Below are 23113 nucleotides of genomic sequence, written 5' to 3' on the forward strand. Positions count from 1 at the left end.
CAGGTATTTATCATATGACAACACGTGCACACGCACACACTTAAAGTGTGGATTCCTGAGAGTTGATTTTGATACTTCTGTACTCTCTTAGACGAAAAGTCTTTCTGGTGTTTCCATTTTTAAGATAATTTTACCTAGCCATAAGTCTACGTTTGTCTGTAAGCCTTATAGTTAGGTTTTTGGTAATGTTCATTATCCAAATTTTATCTTTTGAAAGCTAATATATGTAGTCAAAGAATGAAAAACAAAATTTTCTGGAGGTTGGTTAGAGAACTTGACTCTTCATACCAGTATCAGTTTTGTCCACTCACTGAAAAATTATGTTTTATTTCTGAAAGTCCTTCATACAAGCTTTACTTCTCTTTCCCAGTTTAAGTGCTAGTCTACGGAAGAAGGGTTAGTATGGTGAATGATACCTTGACTTTCAAGATAATTTATAATACTAATCCCAGAGTTACTTGTCTTAGATCACAAATATGGAATGGTAGAGGAAATAAAGTATATGATGGGGTGGAGGTTGGATATTGAGTATTAAACAGTGTATCCAATTTACTTGATTGTATATAAAAACTTCAGAACTATATTTGATAGAATATGTGGGCCTCGCTATGGTGAAATCAAAGAGAAAGATATTGACTGGGGAAAACGCTGCGTGGATAAATTTGATATCATCGGAATTATTGGAGAAGGTACCTATGGACAAGTTTACAAAGCCAGGGATAAAGACACTGGTAAGAATGCCAAATGCTGTGGATTTTTGGGCCTATGGAATATCATTTGTATTTCTCTTCTAGTTTATCATGTTTTTGTTTCATGTTTTTTTTATTTTATATGTGCACTTATGTAAGATATGAGTATATGTAAGTGGGTTTATATACATGTATATATTTTTAAAGTGTTCCTTTAGTATTTGTCATGTGCATAATGATGGGTTTTGGTTTCTTTTATGGTGAATAAATTCTTACATTGTTAGTAATCAGAGGAAAAAAGTATCTTGACCTTATTTCTTAGTAGTCAATTTTGTTCTAGTAAGCTTTATACAACACTTTTATTTTAGCCAAAATATTTTTTTTTTCTGTAGAAATTACCCTTTATTTGGAGGCCGGATTTAGCAGCTTAATCTTTCAGAACATAATCAGGAACTTGGGAGACAGTTTTAATTTTAAAAGTCCTTGCAGAAGAGGAAAAAGTAACTGTCAGATGCTATGTATTTTACTAAGTAATGCACAGAGCCAGTGTATAATCTTATAATTTCTTGTTGAAATAAACCAGTAGATTAAAATCACATAGCTATTTCAGGCCTTTTAACACAGGGGAAACTATCTTATACTTAGAAACTCCTGAAGGCAATTATAATATGATAATGATGCATTATCAGAAAGAGATTAAATTATAACTTTTAAAGCTGTTTATTAAAACAAGGAATCACCCTCATTTTAGAATTCCATAAAAAAGAATCAAATACATTTTAATGATTAAAAGGATAAACATTCTTCTTTTGGAAAATTTGTAAGTACAGAATTCTTTTTCTTTTCCAAAGTAGATTGAGCAAAACTTTATTATGATGAATAGTTTCTTGTAATAGAACCTGTGTGTGTTTAATTTAATGTTTAGATTTTATCCAGTACAAACTCATACCTAAATTATGAGGCTATTTAGTATGGGGAGAAGAGCGCATACTTTTGAGACAACTAAACCAGATTTGGAATCCCACTTTCACTAGTGCGTAACTGGGCAACTTTGGGCAAATTACTATGTCTGAGCATCTATTCTTACCTGTACAATCTACAGAATTTTCTCATCTGTTCAGAGAGATTTTCTGCATATATTAGCATATTAGATATATTTGTCCTCCCCTCCTTTCCTTTTTAAAAATGATAGTGTAATGTATCCACTCTTCATCATCCTGCTTTTTTCATTTAATGTATATTGGAGAGCATAAAATAACAATACATATGGACCTACCCCGTCTTTTTATACACTTGTATATTACAGTTTGGATAAATATCCCATAATTTATTTAACCAGAATGTTAATTTCTTGAACTGTCAACATTATAATTTGGTATATTGCAAACTAAAATATATTTTGTGGGTTGTAATTTCAAGAGGTAGGAACAGAAATTATGAATTAAAATATATTCAAAATTAAGAAAAATGTCATGTGGTAACCTGATTTTATTTAATTTTCTAATAGGAGAAATGGTAGCCTTAAAAAAAGTACGTCTAGATAATGAAAAGGAAGGCTTTCCGATTACAGCAATTCGAGAAATTAAAATACTCCGGCAGCTTACTCACCAGAGTATTATCAATATGAAGGAGATAGTTACTGATAAAGAAGATGCTTTGGATTTTAAGAAGGATAAAGGTATGTGTGCATACTTACGTAACCAGTTCTGTGTCTCATGATTTTGCTATCTTGCAGATTTTGTTATAGATATTTGAGTAATTACTAGATACATTTGAGTATTAGATACATAGAACAATTACCATAAAGTCAAACTACATTTTTAAATGTAGTTATGTTGAAGAATTATTTACTTTAGTGGTTTTTGAGTCACCTACATAGACATCAAAGCATATTTACTAGTATGACACATAAAGTGTTTGCTAGTAGTATTTGTTTTTTGAGCATCAATATAGTATTTAGTCTTCATTTTTTAGTGATTGATTGTAGTACTATTAGAATATATTTACCTTACATTTTTAATGTTATAATGCCTTAATATATAAAGAAACTTGATAGTAGGCTTATATGTTATTTCTAAAAGTGTGGAGGCAGAAATCTTAACCTAAAATAGAACTTAATAAACTGCAATGGTATATGGTTGGCTTTTATCAGAAAACCTGAAAAAAAAACGATTGGTGTGTTTATTGAAGTAGTTATAATTAGGGCAGCATATGATGGGAGAAAGAAAGTCTCTACTGCCAGTAGGTTTTAGATCTTCAGAGTAAGATTTTGGAGCCAAGGTTAACTTATTTATAATCTGTGGTTTTTGAAGAGCAGAATCCGTGTTTCAAATTAACTCTAACTACAAAAGATTAAAATAAGTATGTTCTGATTGAACATGGAACTTAGCCTCCTCCTGTCCCTAACTACACACACACACACACACACACACACACACACACACACATACACATTCTCTCTCTCTCTCTCTCTCTCTCTCTCTCTCTCTCTCTCTCTCTCTCTCTCTCTCTCATTCTGGGGAATGCATTGCAAAATGATTGATACAATATATAGTAATTGTTTTGCATAAAGGAACTTCTGCTTGAATGTATTCTGTGTGTGCTGTGGAGCTCATCAGAATCATTCATTGATGTCACTTCCATTTGTTTTTGTCCATAATAAAGCCCATATTCTGTAGCCTGACTTTATAACCCAGTTTGTATTTTTAACCTTATTTTTCATTACTAGTGGTTGAAAGGATACTGGTTTTGCTTGGGCTAGTATGTCTGGGATTTGTGACTTAGCTTATTAGCAGTGCAACCTTATTATTAGCAAGGCTTTTAGCCCTTTTGAGCCTGTTACTCCTTCATCCCTATAAGGGAAACATTTCTCTTACTGTGAAGTAAGAATTAAATTAAAATTTTATACCTGAGGGTTGTGTGCAAATGTTTTTTATTAACCTTGTACTTTAGCCAAATTGATATATTTGTTATTTCTCCCACATACACTTCACCTCCTGTTTCTTTGATCTGTGGGATCACACCCCTGCCTGTTTTTCCAACACCATGCCATTTTTCTGATTGCTCACCAAACTTCGGTCACATTGGTCTTTTGAGTCATCAGATACTCCATTGCACTTCTCTGCCTTAAAGTCTTTCAACATGCTACTTCCCTGGGCTTAAACTTCTCTAACCACGCACGCATGCACACACACAAACACACCACACATAAACATGTGCACTCACGATTTGAAAGGCTGACTTCTCATCAACTTGGTCTCTCTGCCTGGATGTTGCTTTGTTCATTAATGAGGCCTTACCGGACCAGTTGTCCCACTTTCTACTGCATATAGACACATACAAGTTAAGAGCCATAGCTAGTCTTTTTCTTCATAACCTTTTCCAGAATAACTGTATTGATTTGTTACTTGTTTCTCCACATGAGGATAGGAACCATACCCTTTTATTCACTGTTACACCCCCCTCCCTAGCTCAGTGGCTAGGCTACAGAAGGTACTGAATGACTAATTTGCTGAATCAACCAATCAATGCGCTCTACTTATTATAATCCTGTCCATCCTTTTTGAAAGACTACTACCTCTGAACATGTAAAGTATTCATAGTTTCTGTGTATTTATGGTCATGATTTACTTTCTTTACCAGATTATAAATTCCATGAAGCCTTTATTATTTTGTTTTATTTTAATTGCTCCACAGTTCCTAGCACTGCATTTTATACATCATAGCTTTTCATGTATTTGTACCCTCATCTCCTTTTTCCCCCACCATAATTCTGTTTGTAATTGTGAGTCATGATAAATAAGAAAATGTTTTATGATGTAAAAAGTTAGATTTAGGTGCCAGTTATTAGTTAAATATATTAGAGTATGTGAGGGAGTATAAAATTTAAAACATTATCCCTTTTTAAAATTATTTATTTTATTGAGATATAATTGATATATTGGTTTCAACAGTGTAATTCAATATTTGTATATGTTGTGAAATGATCACGGTAAATCCAGTTAACATCAGTTACCACAGTTTGTTTTCTTGTGATAGGAACTTTTAAGATTTGCTCTCAGCAACTTTCAAATATACAACACAGCATTATTAACTACAGTCACTATTCTGTATGTTGCATCCCTGTGACTTATTTCTCTTATAGCTGGAAATGTGTGCCTTTTGACTACCTTCACACATTTCACCTACCCCGCATGTCTTGCCTCTGGCAACCAACTTAGCGTAATGCCCTCAAGGTCCATCCATTTGGTAGCAAAGGTCCAGATTTTCTCCTTGTTGAAGGCTAAATACTATTTCATTTTATGTACACATACCACATTTTCTTTAGTCATTCATCCTCTCGTGGACACTTAGGTTGTTTCCATGTCCTGGTTATTGCAGTGATCCTCCTGTGAACATGGGGTGCACGTGTCTTTTCAGATTAGTGTATTGGTTTCCTTTGGATAAATATCCAGAAGAATTGGTAGATCATATGATAGTTCTATTTTTAATTTTTTGAGAAACTGCCATCGTGTTTTCAATAGTGGTTGCACCAATTTGCAGTCCCACCAACAGTGCCCGAGGGTGGTTCTCTTTTCTCTCTAGCCTCACCAACACCTGTTATTTCTTTCCTTTTTTGAGAATAGCTGTGTGAGGTGATACATATTCCTTGTAATGAATCTATTAATTTTGATGGGAACCATGTGAGTCAGCATGGAAATGGGAAATAGATTTTGAGTTTCTCCCAGTTTCATCGAGAAATAACTGACACATATCACTGTATAAATTTAACATTTTCACTGCCATGTTCATCTATATAGTCGAATGATATTTCCATCCCGCTGACTGTGGCATTCGACTTTACCCCAGGAGCTCACTGCTCCAGAAAGGAAGTTTAGGAAAGCAGATGTACATTTTTCTGTATTTTTGTGTTTTTCAAGAATGAATAACAATAGGAAATTTTAATACTTTAAAGTAATCATTTATTTTAATAAAATGTAGCACCTTAACTGTATTTACTTTATAAATACTGTAATTATTTTCTGTGGATTTTTGACACCTTTTAGAGAACAAGCTTGAAATCAGTTAATGCAGTGAAAAGGTTATGGTGTACAGCCTGATGGTTTGATTTACATATACTGTAAAATGATTACAACAATAGGTTTAGCTAACATCAATCTTCTCATGCAGATAAAACAAAAAGAAAATAATAAAGGGAAAAAAATGTTCGCTTTGAGATGAGAACTCAGGATTTACTCTCTTAGCAACTTTCCTGTGTATCATACAGCAGTGTTAGTTCTAGCCGTCGTGTTATACATCATAGCCTCAGTACTTAATTTATCTTACAAGTGGAAGTTTGTGTCTTTTGACCACTTTCCTCCAGTTGCTTCTCCCTACCCCCTGCCTCTGTTAACCACAAGTCTGATCTTTTTTTCTATGAGTTTGGTTTTCTTTCTTTTCTTTTTTAGATTCCACATATAAGTGATATCATATAGCATTTGTCTTTTTCTGTTAGACTTATTTCACTTAGCATAACGCCTTCAAGTGCATCCATGTGGGTGCAAATGGTAGGATTTCCTTGTTTTTTTTTTATGGTTGAATAATATTCCGTTGTCTATATTTACCACATTTTCTTTGTTCGTTCATTCATCCAAGAACACTTAGGTTGTTTCCATGTCTTGGCCACTGTAAATAATGCTGCTATGAACATGGGGTGCAGATTCTTTTCAAGCTAATGTTTTCATTTCCTTTGGATATATTCCCAGAAGTGGAATTGCTGGGTCATATGGTAGTTCTGTTTTTAATTTTTTTGAGGAACTTCCATACTGTTTCCCATGTCGACTGCACCAACTTGCATTCCCACCAACAGTGCACAAGGGTTCCTTTTTCTCCACAATCCTCAACACCTGTTCTTTCTTTTCTTTTTGATAATAGCCATTCTAACAGGTATGAGGTGATACATAATATTTTTTTAATGAATATTAATTTTTGATGGGAACCATGATGAGGCAGCATGCTTTGGTGTAAAGGGAACTAAATTTGGAGTCCTTGAGTTCTAATCTTGACCATTTGGTTTGACATTATACATCAGCCATGCTGGAGCAGAAAGTATGGGAATTTTGATTTGATATAGCGTATTAGAATTCATAAAATTTTAAAAAGTGGAACTAAATACATAAAACAGTTTTAATATGAAAATTACAAACCACAAAAATCAACTAAAATATGAACTTACAAACATTTGCATTATCATAACAAGCCATTGGCTATATAAAAATGGTAGCATAATTTTTTAAAAAAAAACTTGGTTGTACATAAAAATGAAAAATCATGAAAACTTGTAAAAATGAAATATTATTTGGTCTTAAATCATTGTCCTTATGAAAACAGAGTTAAGTGGTATCACCAAGTCATGGGTATGTTTTTGTGCAAAAACTTAGAGATGCTGAAGGAATTTTTTCTGAAATAATCGGGGGAATGGAGGAGAGATAAACTAATACTACACTTTGTTCCTCTTTTAATCCTCAGGCAGTCTCATCTTTGTTTAAATAACTTTGAGAGGATTTTGAACCTTTTTGTCTTCAATCTTTTTATTATTAGGAAGGGGAGTTTTTGTTTCACATAAAGTATTTGTACCTCTAGATCTTTATTTTCTTCAAGTATGGAAGGAGAGTGAGATGCATATACTTGTATTAATTTCAGTACTCTCATGTTCATATTTCACTGTTTTTGAACTAGTATGTGCATTATTTTGCAATAGAAGCTTTGCTTTATTTTCTTCCACTGAGGACTATGAATTTATAGAAAAGTACTTTCTGAATGAGTGTAATATTTAATTTAAAATTTTAATGCAGTTTGTAATTCCCTAGAGAATACCTTTTGTTTTGCAATTACGTGCAGTATGAAATAAAAATGCCATAATTAATCTCCATCTCAAGATGTAAATATTTAAATATTCAGATTTGAAAAACGAAATAATGATGTCACTCCAATAAATTAGTATTTTGATACTTAAAATTAACATAATGTCCTGGAAAACCAAAAACCAGTATTTACTATGTACAAATTAAGTTAGCTGTAATACTTTCAATATTAGTATTTGTTTAATGAGGGAATTTGAATAATCTAACTTTGAATTTTTCCTAAAAATCAAGAAAACAGAGTTCTGATAAGTGCTTGTGACAGAGTGTCAATGTATGGTCAGAGAAAGAATTCTCAAATGTCACTTCCTCTGTAGTTTCTGATTCCCACACGGTGATCCCCTACACTTGCATTTCATGTTCTACACAGTTCTGTTATAGTATTTTTTTATTTTGTCATTTAGTTTGTCATTATGTTTTCATATTGTATTCTTGTCCTTGAGAGCAAGGACTGAATTTTATTTTATTTCGTATTTATAGTGTGTAGCACATACAGTAGATTATCACTAAATTTTGAGTAAATGAATGAATGAAATACAAAAGTGGTAAGGTTCTGTGGAATAAGTAGAATGGTAAACGTGGGTGCGATTTGGATAGGTAACGAGGAGTGCATTCTAATTCATAACTGTCATAATTTGTTTTATGAAGCAATGGAAGGTTGGCATATACCCCACAAAATATCTTGCTTTAAAATTACCTACCCTATGTCATTTTCTTAAAAATGTGAACTCATTCCTTCTATGTAGAACTGCTAATATCTTGTAAGCTTTGTGAAGGAAGCATTACGGTGTTATTGACTTGTTCATTCTTTGACTACACAGATGTTTATTATACTAGGTTCTAAACCGGGCCAAGTTCAGTTCCTCAGTGACATTAGCCACCCCTTAAGTGCTCTGTAGTTACCCTTGGCTACATTTCAGTAGTGCAGCTATTGAACATTTCTATCAAATTAGCAAGTTCTATGGAATGGTTCTGAGATTAAAGAAAATAACATCCCTGATTCAGGCTAGTTTCTGGGAACCAGAAGGATTAGTACTTGCTAGATCTGTATCAGACCACTATATGAATGACAAAATTATTTCTGTCCAGAAGTTTTTCCTTATTGTTAACTCAGTTAATGTATAATTATTGGATTTTTAGTTGTAGGTGTTGAGTTTCAAAAGAAGTGGAAAAAAATTAAATATATAGGTTGGTGCAAAAGTAAGTGCATTTTAAAAGATTAAAAATAATTGCAAAAACTGCAATTACTTTTGCACCAACCTAATACTATAGGCTGTGGAACCTACCAAATAAACAAGAGAACTTGGTTAATAAAAGGAGTCTGTTCCTACTAACTATAAACTATGTCTTCTTTTTTTTTTCCACCTTAAAAAAGAAAGAACTTGCAGGTTATTTTATTAAAAATACAATTTTCTGTTACTTTGGGCCTCCAGCAGCGTATTGAGGCAGGACTGAAAGTCACATGGAAGTTTAAATTTTTTATGTACTGGAGGATCCTACTCGTATATTGTATTCATTATGTCATATAAAAGATAAAACTTATAGTCTCAGTGTTACATTTCATTTGTATCTAGAATTTTATGTGAAATTTCCAATTAAGGCTATCAGGCCAGGGATTTATAGTTTTAAGATCCTGCTATCCTCTTTTTATGTAGGTAGCACTGTTAGTATGTATAGTTAGTAATTTTTGAGTGGGGCAGAGGAGAAGAAAGGCAAATATTGATGTATAGGCTTTCTGTACTTGATTATAAAAGTAATAAGTTTATTTTTGCAAGTTTGGAAAATAAAGGTGAAATTAAAATGACCCAGGTATGATCACTATGATTTTTCTGTATTTTTCCTTATGTGTCTTTTCTCACATATCTGTGATTATTTATTCTGAAACTGATAATCTGCTTCTTTCATTAATGCAACATGCATTTTTTATTGGCATAATTTATCACATGAATGAACCATATTTCTTGCCTTCATTGTTGCGTATTTAGGTTCTTTCAAGCATTTCAGTACTGTTTCCTATATTGAAATTTTACACTGGGAAATTCTAGCAGTGGTGTGCAACTATTTATATACCTTTACTCAAATAAGGGACTTTATCTGCTAGGAATAGTCATGACCAACTCTGAATTATACATTTGGTTAGAAATCATGTAATGAGTGACAGCATTTCTGGAATTAATGAATAGATATTCCATTAGTCCTAGCAGTTAGTCCATAGACGTTAGAACCAGATTCTTTTCATTCTGTTGTTCTTGTGCATAAAACTTATTCACATCTGATTATTCCCTTAAATACGTTAATAGAAATAGGATTACTAGGTCAAAGGATTTGAACTTTGAACTTTCTTGACACATATCATCAGGTTGTTTTCTGGAAAGGTTGTGGCAGTTTACAGGCTGAAATAGAGGGCGGGAATAGAACAAACTAGGAATAGAAGGGAACTGCCTCAACCTGATAAAGGGCATCTATGAAAAAAAAAAGAGCCACAAGTGGCTCTTGCCCCTTGTGTTCAACATTTCCAGGGCAATTAGGCAAGAAAATGAAATAAAAGATAACCAGATTGGAAAAGAAGAAATAAAATTACTATGAGATCCGATCAAAAAATATGGTGAATGTTTAAATAAAAACATTTATTACAGCAAAAGACATAATAGCATTAATCCCCGTCAGACTACTCCCTCTCATTTCAAACTCACTTATCCCATCATTCTTGCCGCTTTTCTGAAGCAGTTCTGGAAGTAAGTCCGGTTTCGTGAATGTCTTCAGTTGCACTATTGTGACTGCCTCGATGTCCTGAATCATTTTGACTTTGGGGAAGAGCCAGATGTGGCGTGGTGCCAGATCTGGTGAATAAGGTGGATGAGGACACACCGTAATGTTTTTGACAGAAATTTCCGTACCAGAAGCGATGTGTGACATGGAGCGTTGTCATGATGGAGGATGAACTGTTCGATGATTTAATGGTTGTTCGTGATCCGTGATTTACAGCACACTTTAAAACACACCTCCTCTCAACCGTAACTCCCATCTGACTGACTGCACTGAACAAGTGGAAACTTGACACACACTGTTATTTAGGTTCGACGTACCGCTTCCTGTGTTAAAGATCCCTGCCTTTCCTTTGGATGGCACTCGGCAGCAGCATTCACCGTAGTTTTTGATCACACCCCATATTTCTAATTTGTGTGTGTGTGTGTGTGTGTGTGTGTACAATATAAAAAACTATGGAATCCATTAAAAAACTCTTTGAACTAATAATAAACAAGTTCAGCAGAACAGAAGATCAGTATACAAAAATCTATCGTAGTTCTGTATACAAGTAATGAACAACTCAAAGCAAAATTAAGAAGAGTTTAGTTTACAGTAGTTCTAAAAAGAATAAAATATCTAGGAATAAACTGACAAAAGAAGTATATAAGGACTGGTACCTCGAAAACTACAAAACGTCATTGAAAGAAATTAAAGAAGGCCTGAATAAATGGAAAGACATTTCATGTTCATGAATTTAGCTGACTAGGAATAGATGGAAGGTCCACAGATAACATCATATTCAGTAGTGAAGACTGAAAGTTTTTCTTTTAAAATCAAAAGAAAAGGATACCTGCTTTTGTTACTTCTGTTCAACATAGTGGTGGAAGTCCTAGTCAGAACAATTAAGCATGAAAAAGAAGTAAAGATATTCAAATGGAAAGGAAGAAATAAAATTATCACTATTCATAGAAAACATGATTTATATGTAGATAATCCTAAAGAGTCCACACAAAAAATATGAGAATTAATAAGTGAATTCAGCAAAGTAGCAGGGCACATAATTAACATGCAAACATTAGTTGTGTTTCTATACTCTTTAACAGTGAACAGTTTGAAAAGGAAATGAAGATAGTTCCATTTATAGTAGCATTGAAAAGAAGTAACCATGGAGATGAAAGACTTGTACACTGAAAACTGCAAAACATTGCTGAAAGAAGACACCAATAAGTGAAATACATCTGTGTTCATGGATTAGAAGACTTAATATTGTTAGGATGTCAATACTACCCAAAGCAATCTACAAGTTCAGTGCAATTTCTATGAAAATCTCAACAGTGATTTTTTCAGAAATAGAAAAATTCATCTTAAAATTCATATAGAATCTCAAAAGGACTCCCAATTGCCAAAGCAATCTTGAAAAAAAAGAACAAAGTTGGAGGTGTCCCACTGTCTGATTTGAAAACTTACTACAAAGCTATACTAATCACTCAGTGTAGTACTGGAATAAAGACAGCTGTATAGACTAATGGAACAGAATAGAGAGCCCAGAAATAAGCTCTTGTGTATATGGTCAGGTGATTTTTTACAAGAGTGCTAAGACAGGTAAAAGGCAGTCTTTTCAAAAAAGGTGTTGGAAAATGTGATCTCCACATGCAAAACAATGAAGTTAGACCCTTACCCAACACCATACATGTGAGGTAGTTGAGATAGTCAAGTTCATACAAAGTAGAGTGGTGGTTACCAGGGGATGGAGGGAGGGCGGGAAGAATGGGAAGTTATTGTTTAATAGGTACAGAATTTCATTTGTGCAAGATGAAAAGCGTTCCAGAAATACATGGTGATGGTTGCACAACAATGTGAATATATATACTTAATGCCACTTAACGGCACATTTAAAAATAGTTAAGATGGTAAATATTACATATATTTCATCACAGTTTAAAACAAACAAAAAATGAACCATAACCATATATGCTGCAGCATGGATAAACCTTAAAAGCGTTAATGCTACGTGAAAGCAGCCAGTTACAAAAGACTGCATTGTATGATTGCATTTATAGATGTCCAGAATAGACAAATCCATAGAGACAGAAAATAGATTGGTGATTGCCAGGGACTTGGGGAAGAGGTAGAAACGGGGGAGTGAATGCTAACGGGTACAAGGTACTTTCTGAAGTGATGAAATGTTGTAAAATTCAGGGTGGTGATGGTTGCACAACTCTGCAAATAAGTAAAACCAGTTGAATTGTGTACTTTAAATGGGTGAATGTATGGTATATGAATTAGATCTAATAAAGATGTTACTCAAGACAAAAATAGCCCAGCTAGCTCCCAAGAATTCTGTGTTCTGATGAAACTACTGTGTAAACTGAGAGGGGTAGCTGTTAGAGGAAATGGCGGGTCTGTTAGAGAAAAATGAAGCTGGAAAGATAGGTTAGGACCAAAAATGGTACTTGACCTTAAATACTGTGCCAAGGAACCAAAATATCAACTTTTATTTTTTTCAAAAAAAAGAAAATAGCCCAGTGCTCATTGTGTATTTTGACCAGTGTTTATAATTTTATTTGATCTTTGGCAATTTGATAGGTAAGTCATAGCCTATCTTATTAAAAATTATTTCTTATATGATGCAGATTAGATAGTTTCTTGTGCAGAGGCCATTTATATTTCTTTATCCATATATTCCTGTTTACTTCCTTTGCCCACTTTTAAAATTAGGGCATTAGTGTTTTTCTTAATTGATTTTAAATACTTTTTTTTTAAATTAAATTTATTGGGGTGACAATTGTTAGTAAATTTACATAGATTTCAGGTGTACAATTCTGTATTACATCGTCTATAAATCCCATTGTGTGTTCACCACCCAGAGTCAGTTCTCCTTCCATCACCATATATTTGATCCCCTTTACCCTCATCACCCACCCCCCACCCCCTTACCCTCTGGTAACCACTAAATTATTGTCTGTGTCTATGAGTTTTTGTTTCTCATTTGTTTGTCTTGTTGTTTTTGGTTTATATACCACATATCAGTGAAATCATAGGGTTCTCTGCTTTTTCTGTCTGACTTATTTCACTTAGCATTATACTCTCAAGATCCATCCATGTTGTCACAAATCCTCCTATATCATCTTTCCTTAACGCCGAATAGTATTCCATTGTGTATATATACCACAACTTCTTTATCCATTCATCTATCGAAGGACATTTTGGTTGTTTCCATGTCTTGGCCACCGTAAACAAAGCTGCAATGAACATTGGAGCACACGTGTCTCTATAGAGAAATGCTTTTATATTTTTGGGGTAGATACCCAGGAGAGCGATTGCTGGGTCATATGTAAATACATTTTTTAAATAGTAAGAATATTCATCTTTTGAGTGATTTACACTAAAACTATCCAGCCATCTGGTTTCCTTGCTCTCCCTGTGTTTCTTATGTTAGTGCTCAGTAAATGTTGAGTTGAATTGAGGAGGAAATTATTTATGAAATAGATTGTAGTTGGTTCTAAAATAACCAAATGAACCTTTCATGATTGTGAATTGTGCATAATCAGTAAAAGATATAGGAAGGTGCTTTAGTTATATTCAGTGAAATATAACAAACAATGCTTTTAAAGGAAGAAAAATAAAATCTTAGTTAGGAATGACTTCCTTCTCTGGGTCACAAGAAAATGTAGAGTTAGCATCATGTGTTGAAATGTGGAGTTTTAAGAACAGAGAAACCAGTATATATAGGTGCCCACCAAGACATGACCTATGGCAAAAGGATTGTCAGGAGTGTAAGGGAAAAGGAATCTATGGGAAAGTAGGAAAGGGGTTGTGGAAATGGGAAGGGGGTGGGGTGGGGAATACTGCCAGTGTCTTTTCCCTGGCAGTATTTCCTGAAAAGCTAAACAAGAAATGTGTTCTTTGAGGGCAGATGTTATAAAGTAATAGTAATGGGAAATACGTGTAGGACTTAAGAAAGAGTATAGTTTGAATTCTTGCTTTTTCCATCATTATATAATCTGTTTTCCTCATCTGGAAAATGGGGTAATAGTACCTAACTCATAGGTTTATTGTATTAAATGAAATAATGCATGTGAAACAGCCTAGAATATTGCCCATAGTAAATACACAGTAAAATTTGCTGTTGTTATAGCTTGGTGGTAGTTTGTGAGGGTAGAAATAAATCAATAATATAATTGTTTATTGTTAAACAGAGCATGGAAGTGTGGGAAAAATTAATATTTTAGTTTTAGTTCTCTGGTGAAATTTTATTATGTGGAGATCAGACATCAGGAATGGTGTTGACCCAGAAGTTGGAAAAAAAAAAATCTTGCTGAAAGCTTGCAGTAGTTTCTAATTATTAATAGTAAAAGTTGTCAAGAAGAGTGCAAAACTTCGGCCACCTTTGACTAGCTGTGACTGATTGGTTAACCTACTAGAAGTTAAAAATTGCATTGGATCCCAGATTCCTTCTGAGAAAGATGTCAGAAGAGTGAAACTGAGCAGCAGATGATAAGACAGATGCCGATTGCAGAAGCCATGGTATGGGTTTGGAATGGAGAGTAGAAGGAGAAAGTTAAGAAGCAGGTGGTCTGACATTGAGACTGTTATGGCCGTCAGTAAAGAGAAAGAATTCTGCATTAAATTCTGCAGTGGGGAAAGACAGTGGGGAGAGGTAGCAATGGCGGAGCACCATTTAGGCTTCATCAACCATGTAGGGCGGTACCTAAAAGATAGCTGTTATATTGCTCTGGGGTTTTTGTCCTCTGAGCAAACTAGTAACTCCTCATGGGTTCTTCATGGTGAAAAGAGGAATGAGGCAGTCAGGCTGGGGATTGTTTGTAGTAATAGTGATAATGGGCAAGTTATTTAGTCTCTGTGCCTCGTGTACAAGGAGATAATACTTTTATAGGTTATTGTAAAGCTTAAATGGACAATACATGAAATGTTTTCATCTCTTTAATAGTTTTCCGTTCTTTCTTTGTGCTTGCCGCAGAGTCAGCCGACATACTAGGATGCCACTCGTACTATGCTGTGTTACAGAGGGGACTTAATAGAATAGTTGAGCTGTTTTGCAATTAACACATAAGACTTTTGGATTTCTTGCTTTTTTTAGCTTGTGTGTAGTATTTCGATGAAACTCAGATGTTAGAGTTTGCAGGGTATTATGCCAGGTGTCATTATCTTGAGAGGTAGATCATCTAAGGTTTAAAAAAATGTGAACTGTGGCATGAATGCTCTTTAGGCAAATTTCTCCTTTATAGCTTATAAAAAGTTTAAGAGAAAAAAACAGGCAATAAGACAACAATAGTTTCTAGTAAATAATAGTAAAAATATTCAGCCTCACTATAATAAAGGAAATGTACTACAAATATATATTTTTTTTTATCAAACACTGGTAGTGTTTTTAAAATAACTTTTCTTCCTTATTCTTTTTAGAATTATAAAAATAACATCTGGTTGAATTAAAACACTGAAAATATGAAATAAAAAACATAAATGAGTAGAAGGGAGATGCATGCAAAGATGCTGTGACATTTGGCCAACAGTGAAAGAGACACTAGAGGTTCCCGTCCTTTTCAGTTTCTTTCCAAACTTTTTGTGCAAAACAGGTATCCACAGTATTCATGAATTTTTACAAAATTGAGAACGTAATATGCAGTATTCTGCAAAATAGACATCTCTGCTTATCACTCAGCCATTAAAAAACAAGATAGGGTTCTGTAGTTGTAATTTGTACATGTTTTATTGCACTGGGCTTTTTCCTGTAGATGGGTTTTTGGTTTTTAGCTTTTATTAACAGCTTTAGCTTTTACTAAAGCACTGTTAGTAAAAGCTGAAAAGCTAAATATCTTTTATAATTCTAAAAAGAGTCAAATACATTAAATATAAATCTGTGCATGTTTGTTTGGTTCTTTCTGTAGAATTCCTTTCTAAAAGTGAAATTGTTATGTTAAATGATATAATTTTTTTATGTTAATAGATATAGCCAAATTAACTTACAAGAAAGCTTATACCAGTTTACATTCTCGTTAAAATTTTGTATGAGTGCCTAGTTTACTGAAACACATTACATTATTGAGTTTACATTTTTTGTCCATCTGATAAGAGAAATTAATATTTTTAATACTTGTGAGGTTAAAGTTTTTTCATGTTTCTTCTATTCTGTGAATTGCCTGTTCTGTTTATATTTTCTTACTGACTTGAGAGATTTATTACAATATAGATATTAATGCTTCATGTGTTTCACATATCATAGATAATTTTTCCCATTTGTTACTTGCCCTTACTTTGCTTTTCTGTGTTCCTTTTATTCTAAATCTCGTATGTGGTCATGTCTGTTCGTTTTGAGGGGTTCTTTTTGGAGGGAAGGTGGTTTGTCTCATTCTTAGGAAAGCTCAGCCCTCTGGAAAATTATGAGACCTTTTCTGTATTTTTTTTTCAACCTCTATTTTAGTTTTTAAAAATATGTAGATATTTAGATCTTTTTTTTGTCTTATTCTGTTCTGCCATTTTTATCCTATTTAAAGTTCTCCCATGTTCTGGGTGCTCCTGTTTCATTGATCCTTGTATATGTCCTGCTGCTATACCACGTTGTCGTAATTATTGCAGCCTTTATTACATTTTAATCTCTGGTTGATAAAGGTCTCCTCATCCCCTTAAAAAAAGATCTTGCTTATTTTCATGCATTTAGATGGATATGAAGTGCAAAAACTTATTAATAAAGATTTGACTGAAACAACCTTGAAGATATTTGAGGAAGGGCAAAGATTTTTTAAAAACTTGGTTAGTGTATGGGATCATAAACAGGTATTACTCATGTAATGATTGAGAGTGAAAATTGGTATAACTTTCAGAGAGTATTTAATATTTAAGGGTGCATGATGTGGTGCCTGGCACATACTAAATGATGTATAAATTTAATGTTGATTAATAATGATTTCTTAAAAATAATAAGAAATAAGTAATAAGTTTTAATTCAGCAATTTTATTTTTAGAAACATAAGGAAGTATAGACTAAACATAGTTATAGCTCTGAGAATGTTCTTCATAGTTTGCTTATGATAGCAGAATGTTAAAAATAAACATCTAGCAATAGAGAATTATTGAACAGAACTATGGCATATTACTGCGGAATACTATATAGCCATTAAAATTATATAAAAGTTCAATAAGGAAAATTGTTTACCCTATATATTGTGAACTAGGAAAAATTTACAAAGGAATCTGTAAAGCTTAATCCAATTTTTGTATTAAAAATTATTCCTGGAGGACAAAGAAATCTTAGTGGGTGATGGAAATTACCTTAATTGTAGCCACAGTGTCACAGGTGTATACTTTGTGAAACTGCTCTAATTATATCTTCTAAATATGTGCAGTTTATTATTGTCAGCATATCAAAGCTGTAAACGTTTTTCTGTTAAATGTAATAAATGTAAAGGAAACTGTTGAGTTTGTTACTTCAAGAAGTAAAACTGATAGTATATATACATATAGAGAGAGACTTATTTTAAGGAATTGGATCATGCAGTTGTGGAGGTGGCACGTTTGAAATTGGTAAAGCTGACTGATGGCTGGGAATCCTGGCAGGGGTCCTTGTTGCAGTCTGGAGTCCACAGGCAATTCTGAAGGCAGAATTCCTTCTTTAAGGAACCTTAGTGTTTTTTTTTTTAAGGCATTCCACATTATTGAGGGTAATCTTCTTTCCTCAGAGTCTACAGATTGAAATCTTAGGCACGTTTAAAAATACCTTCACAGCAATATGTAGCCTGGTTTTGACCGCACAGCTGAGCACAATAGACTCACCAAGTGGGCACAAAATTAATCACCGTTCTGTCAGATTGATTTCAGAAGAGTACTGGAAAATCCAGTTGAAATGGTTTAAACCATTTGGGAATCTGTTAGCTTATATATAAAGAGATCTAGAGAATGGGCAGGCTTTAGGGTTAGTTGACTCATTGGCTTAAGGATGTCATCACATGCCCAAGTTATGCCATCCATGTGTGTGTCCTTCTCACTGGAGTATGGCTTGGATTGTGGCAGTTGTTCTTACCTGGTGAGAGGGAGCTTTGGCTTCCCATGGCTTTCTGAAGTCCCAGAAGGGTTCTTTCAGGGCCCTCCTCAGGCCTCATTGGCCCAAGTCTACTTAAGAACCAGTCACAGCTGTGAACGAGCCACCAGGAGGAGGGTTACCAAGAACCTATGTAACATAAAAGGTACCCAAGTTAGAATATGATACTAATAAAATGAAAAAAGAAATGCAGAAAAGTACCGTTTTCCAAACTCAGGAGCTTGGTAGGAGGGAGGGAGGTAACTGGGTTGTACAGGGGCCAATTCAGTGATTTTACCTGAAATCTGAAGACACTCGAGTATTATAGAAGACTGAGAAGTATCTCCTCTGCTAGGCGAAGTAAAAGATATGTACATTTTTTCCATTTAAGTTACTCTATCTCTAGGACAGGAGGGAATTGGCAGCCACATATGCTGAGTAATCAAGTTAATGGAATTACCGACCATTTCTAATTTAGGGTGTGGAAAGTTGCACTGATACCCTCTTTAATGTTCTGACTTTAGTGTTTTATTTTAGTGAATGTAATAATTATTTCCCGACTAGTCTTTCATCGCTGAGCTTGTTCATTAGGGTTTAAGTTCATTTCACTTTTGTGTTTTCAGGTACCAAACTTTTAATTGGGGGATTTGGGGTCATTTTAATGTAATGTGATTTTCTAACAAATGTTATACATTCGTAATATTTGTCCATTTTAAAGATACTTGGTGTAACAGGAATTGAATGATTTTTCACCTCAGCGCTTTTTGTTGTTTCTGGCTTTAAATGAGTTTTCTGAAAGTGAATTGAAGTTTTACAGTATGTTCTAGATTTAATATAATCAATAAGCTTTTCAGTGGCCGTAAGTTCAGGTTTACTCTTCATTTTAAACCTCTCCACTCTCCCAGGATATTCCGTTGCATAAGAAAGGCTGGACTGGCATGCTCCCCATGGCATGCAACGTGAAGTGATTACGTTCGTCCCAGAATGTGACTCAGGTTGCACATGCATCTCGTTGTACATTCAACTCTTACAGCATAAGTTACATTAAATGATGGCAGTTTAATAGGGCGCTCATGATTAAACTAAATAAAAGTTGTTTAAACATAACAAATATGCTTTAGGTGGCAACAATATAGCTACGGGTAAAACAAGGTATAAGTATAGTTTTTTTAAAGCAAGATAAGTTTGAATTATAAGGTTGCTTTAAACGTTGATGTTATGAATCATGAAGTTATAAATTAAATGAATCTGAAATTCCCAAAGATCAGTTCATATGCTAGTCTTTAGAAATAATATTTTTGCTCTTTTAACTTTATACAATTCTCTTTGAGGTAGACCAAAAAAATTATGAAAACACCACTAAATAAGTAGACCCAAATATAATTTTTTGAAAATTAATTAGAAAAACTTATAACAAATCTGAAATATGAATTAGTGTTTTATATAATATTAAAAATGCTTACTGTGGGCCAGGCACTGTCCTAAGCTCTTTACATATATTAACTCATTTAATCCTTATTTTTTTAAAAAAAACCTATGAGAAGTGAAGAAGGAAATGAGGTACAGGAAAAATCAGAACCACTCTTTCATACACAAAATACCTGATATATGAAAAATAGTCACTAGAAATACTCTTTGTTAAGCAGATTGATTTTAATAGGATATGGAAAATCTCACTTTGATGTACCACAGTGTATTTATGGGAGACAGCATTGGAAATAAAATGTTGAGGCCAGGTACACACCTATGCCCTACTGCTCCCAGTTGGGTAGCATTAATGGATTTCTCATTTAAGGTGTAAACCCACCCTATGGAACTCACATTCTAGTGAGTATGATTCTATCATAAGAGCTGAGGGATTGGGGCTGGGATAGGGTTAAGGGAATAGGGAAAAGAAGTTCTTTTCTCTCTGCTCCAACTTGAACAGAACACAGGGTCAGAGGAGAGTGGAGGAATGTCCCCCATCCACCCTCAGTGATAATATATGGCTTGAAACTCCTAATGTTAGGTCAATTCACTTCTTCCTGTTTTAGCTAAAAATGTTTTCTGGCAGTTACAGATTAAAGGCAACGATGGCCACAGGAAGAAGGGTTTTGCTTTCTTTTCCTTTCTTTACAGATTTCAGGCAGAAATGTTTTTGAATTTCACATAAATGTCTTGAAAATTTACACATTACAAATAGTCTTTGTTTTACTTGTTTTCTCAAGTAAAGAAAAGTACATTTTTTGCGGCCCATACTTTTATGGTTAGAACTGTTAACTCATGTCCATTAACTTCCTTGGTTATTTCTGATGTTGAACTTGAGAAAGCAGAGTTTCAGTACAGCTTATACCTTCCTTTTGATTATACATTTTCATAAAGGTATGTGGAGTCGTAATACTAATATCACTGATACTTGTCCTGCCATACCTGTCCTAACCTTCAGTCTTGGATCGATCACTTTGTTAAATATTAAAGCTGCTAGATAAAAATCGTACAACTATGTGGGTTATTTTCTTCTCAGATTTGTGGTCTACAGAGCTGGCACTTGAGGGCTGCTGGACAGTCCGTAGTCAGCTTCTTCATTCTACAAAGCAGAATCCTGTTCTCTTAAGAGAAGACATTGCTTCATTCTCTACAAAGAAACTCACACTTACCGGTGAGAATTCACTCTCTCAACTTCTAACTTTCCATGCACTTATCTCACTCTGTATCCATTTCACTCTTTTTATCTCAGAGCAAGTAGTATTTCTTCTTCCTGCTTAAAGGTGGTTCTTTGAAGTTCCTAGGAACCTTGTTGTGTGTTACCTCTTGTGTATTTTCAGACTCTTCCCTCTCCACTGGCTTCTTACTTTCAGCACCAAATCTACTCATCTGTCTCCTATTTTAAACAAAACAAAAAATCTTTCTCTGATTTGAATCGGCCAATGACTCCATTACTCTCTTGTTCCTTTCTTTGTTACCAGACTTTTTGAAAGGGTAATCAGCACTTACTGTCTGTAGTTTCTCACTTTTTCATTCATTAATTGGTCTGAATTACCTACCACTTTATAAAAATAAGGTCACTAATGATTTCTTGTCAAACCAGTAGTAATTTCTCAGTTTTTTCTTACTTTACTTGGGCAACATTTACTATATTGACTTGCTTCTTTAATGTCTTCTTGGCTTTTCTGGAAAAGCTCTGGTCAGACTTGTTTTCTCTCTGTCTGATTGTTGCTTCATAGCCTCAGTCACTGGCCCTTTCTTTGCCTTTTCCTTAAATGTTGATGTTCCTTAGAGTTATGTCTTTGGTGATCTCTCTTCTTCCCAGATACTCTCATAGCTCTAAGGTGATTGTCATCATGAGCTCTGTGCCATTGTCTCATAAAAGTATTTCTAGGCCTGAGCTCCCAGTGATGGTCACCGCTATTCCCAGAGCTCTGTGCTCACTTTACAAAGGTGTCTCAGACTGAGCATGCCCCATCCGTTTGCTTGCTCCTTGCCTTGCCTTAAATCTTTCTCCTTGATTCCCCAATAGGTTTCATCTTTCAGGGTACTACTGCATTTTTTAAAAACTTTTTATTGGGGACTGTTGGGGCACAGTGTGTTTCTCCAGGGCCCATCAGCTCCAAGTCAAGTTGTTGTCCTTCAGTCTAGTTGTGGAGGGCGCAGCTCGGCTCCAAGTCCAGTCGCCATTTTCAATCCAGTTGCGGGGGGGGCGCAGCCCACCATCCCATGTGGGTATTGAACCGGCAACCTTGTTGTTAAGAGCTCACACTCTAACCAACTGAGCCATCCGACCACCCCCCACTGCATTTTTCAGCCTATCAGTTAAAGTACTATAATACAGTTATTTAGTTATCTATCTGCAATGTTACTTTATTAGGCTATTGATATCAGTGTTTCTTATTCATCTTTGTACTTATAAAAATAAATTACTGTTGGCTGTTTTGTTGAATAGTCTCACTAAGGTAAAATTCTAAAATAAGTGACATAGTATAAAGACTTATGTAAAATAAAGATTCTGAAAAATAGGATTTTCAAATGGAAACTTGTACATTTTTAGTCCACGTTCACCATCCTTGTTTCTTGTGTCTGCGTCCAGTCATTACTGATTTAGTATCTTTAAACAAGTAGGATCTAGGTTAACACAGATCATTTACAGAATGGATGATTGAAAGTAGATTGATCTCTCGCATCCTTTTCTTGAAATGGTTTTTCCATTAGGAATAACCTTCTGTAAGAATTTTGAAACACATTTTTATAAGTTGTGCTAGCTATGATTTCACCTTACTTTTTAAAATGTTTTGGTCATGGTGTAAAATACTGTTGGATTAGTAATAAGTGGACAATTTACTTTCATCATATTTAAATTGGTGTGCCAGTGAATTTGTTTACTTTCTTGGTGTATTCCCTTCACTTCTTGCCATATAGTTTAATAGTATAACAATGTTTCTTCTTGTTAATTTTAGTAACATTTTACCCAAAATAGCCACAAATATTTTTTCAACATGTAATAAACATTAACATTTTGAGGTGGTGGTTTTCATAGTTTTGTACTAAGTCTTCACAGCCACCGTACATCTCCTCTCACTAGGCCTAGTCACATTTCAGGTGCCCCACAGGTACTTGTAACTAACGCTTCTGAATGGACAGTGTAATCATAGACAGGACATAGCTTGATATTGGCCCTTCTTTGGAGGTGACATTGTGTTTGACCTATTTTGGTGTCTCCTACCGATATCTTTCTCTACTTCCTATTTACCTTACTTCCTGTAACAGCC

General features: G+C 34.3%; 1 protein-coding gene across 4 annotated transcripts in view; it reads left to right on the forward strand.

Moving 5' to 3' along the window:
• Positions 1-23113, forward strand: part of CDK13 (cyclin dependent kinase 13) — a gene marked incomplete at its 5' end in the record, with an annotated part of 105780 nt that overhangs the window by 31222 nt on the left and 51445 nt on the right. For all 4 annotated transcript variants that reach the window (XM_081080024.1, XM_081080026.1, XM_081080025.1 and 1 more), the window contains 2 exons: positions 592-731; positions 2197-2367. In XM_081080024.1, the coding sequence (XP_080936150.1) occupies positions 592-731; positions 2197-2367 (311 nt within the window). The remainder of the gene's footprint in view (positions 1-591; positions 732-2196; positions 2368-23113) is intronic.

This window comes from Rhinolophus hipposideros (assembly GCF_964194185.1).
Source record: "Rhinolophus hipposideros genome assembly, chromosome: 18".
Lineage (NCBI taxonomy): Eukaryota > Metazoa > Chordata > Mammalia > Chiroptera > Rhinolophidae > Rhinolophus > Rhinolophus hipposideros.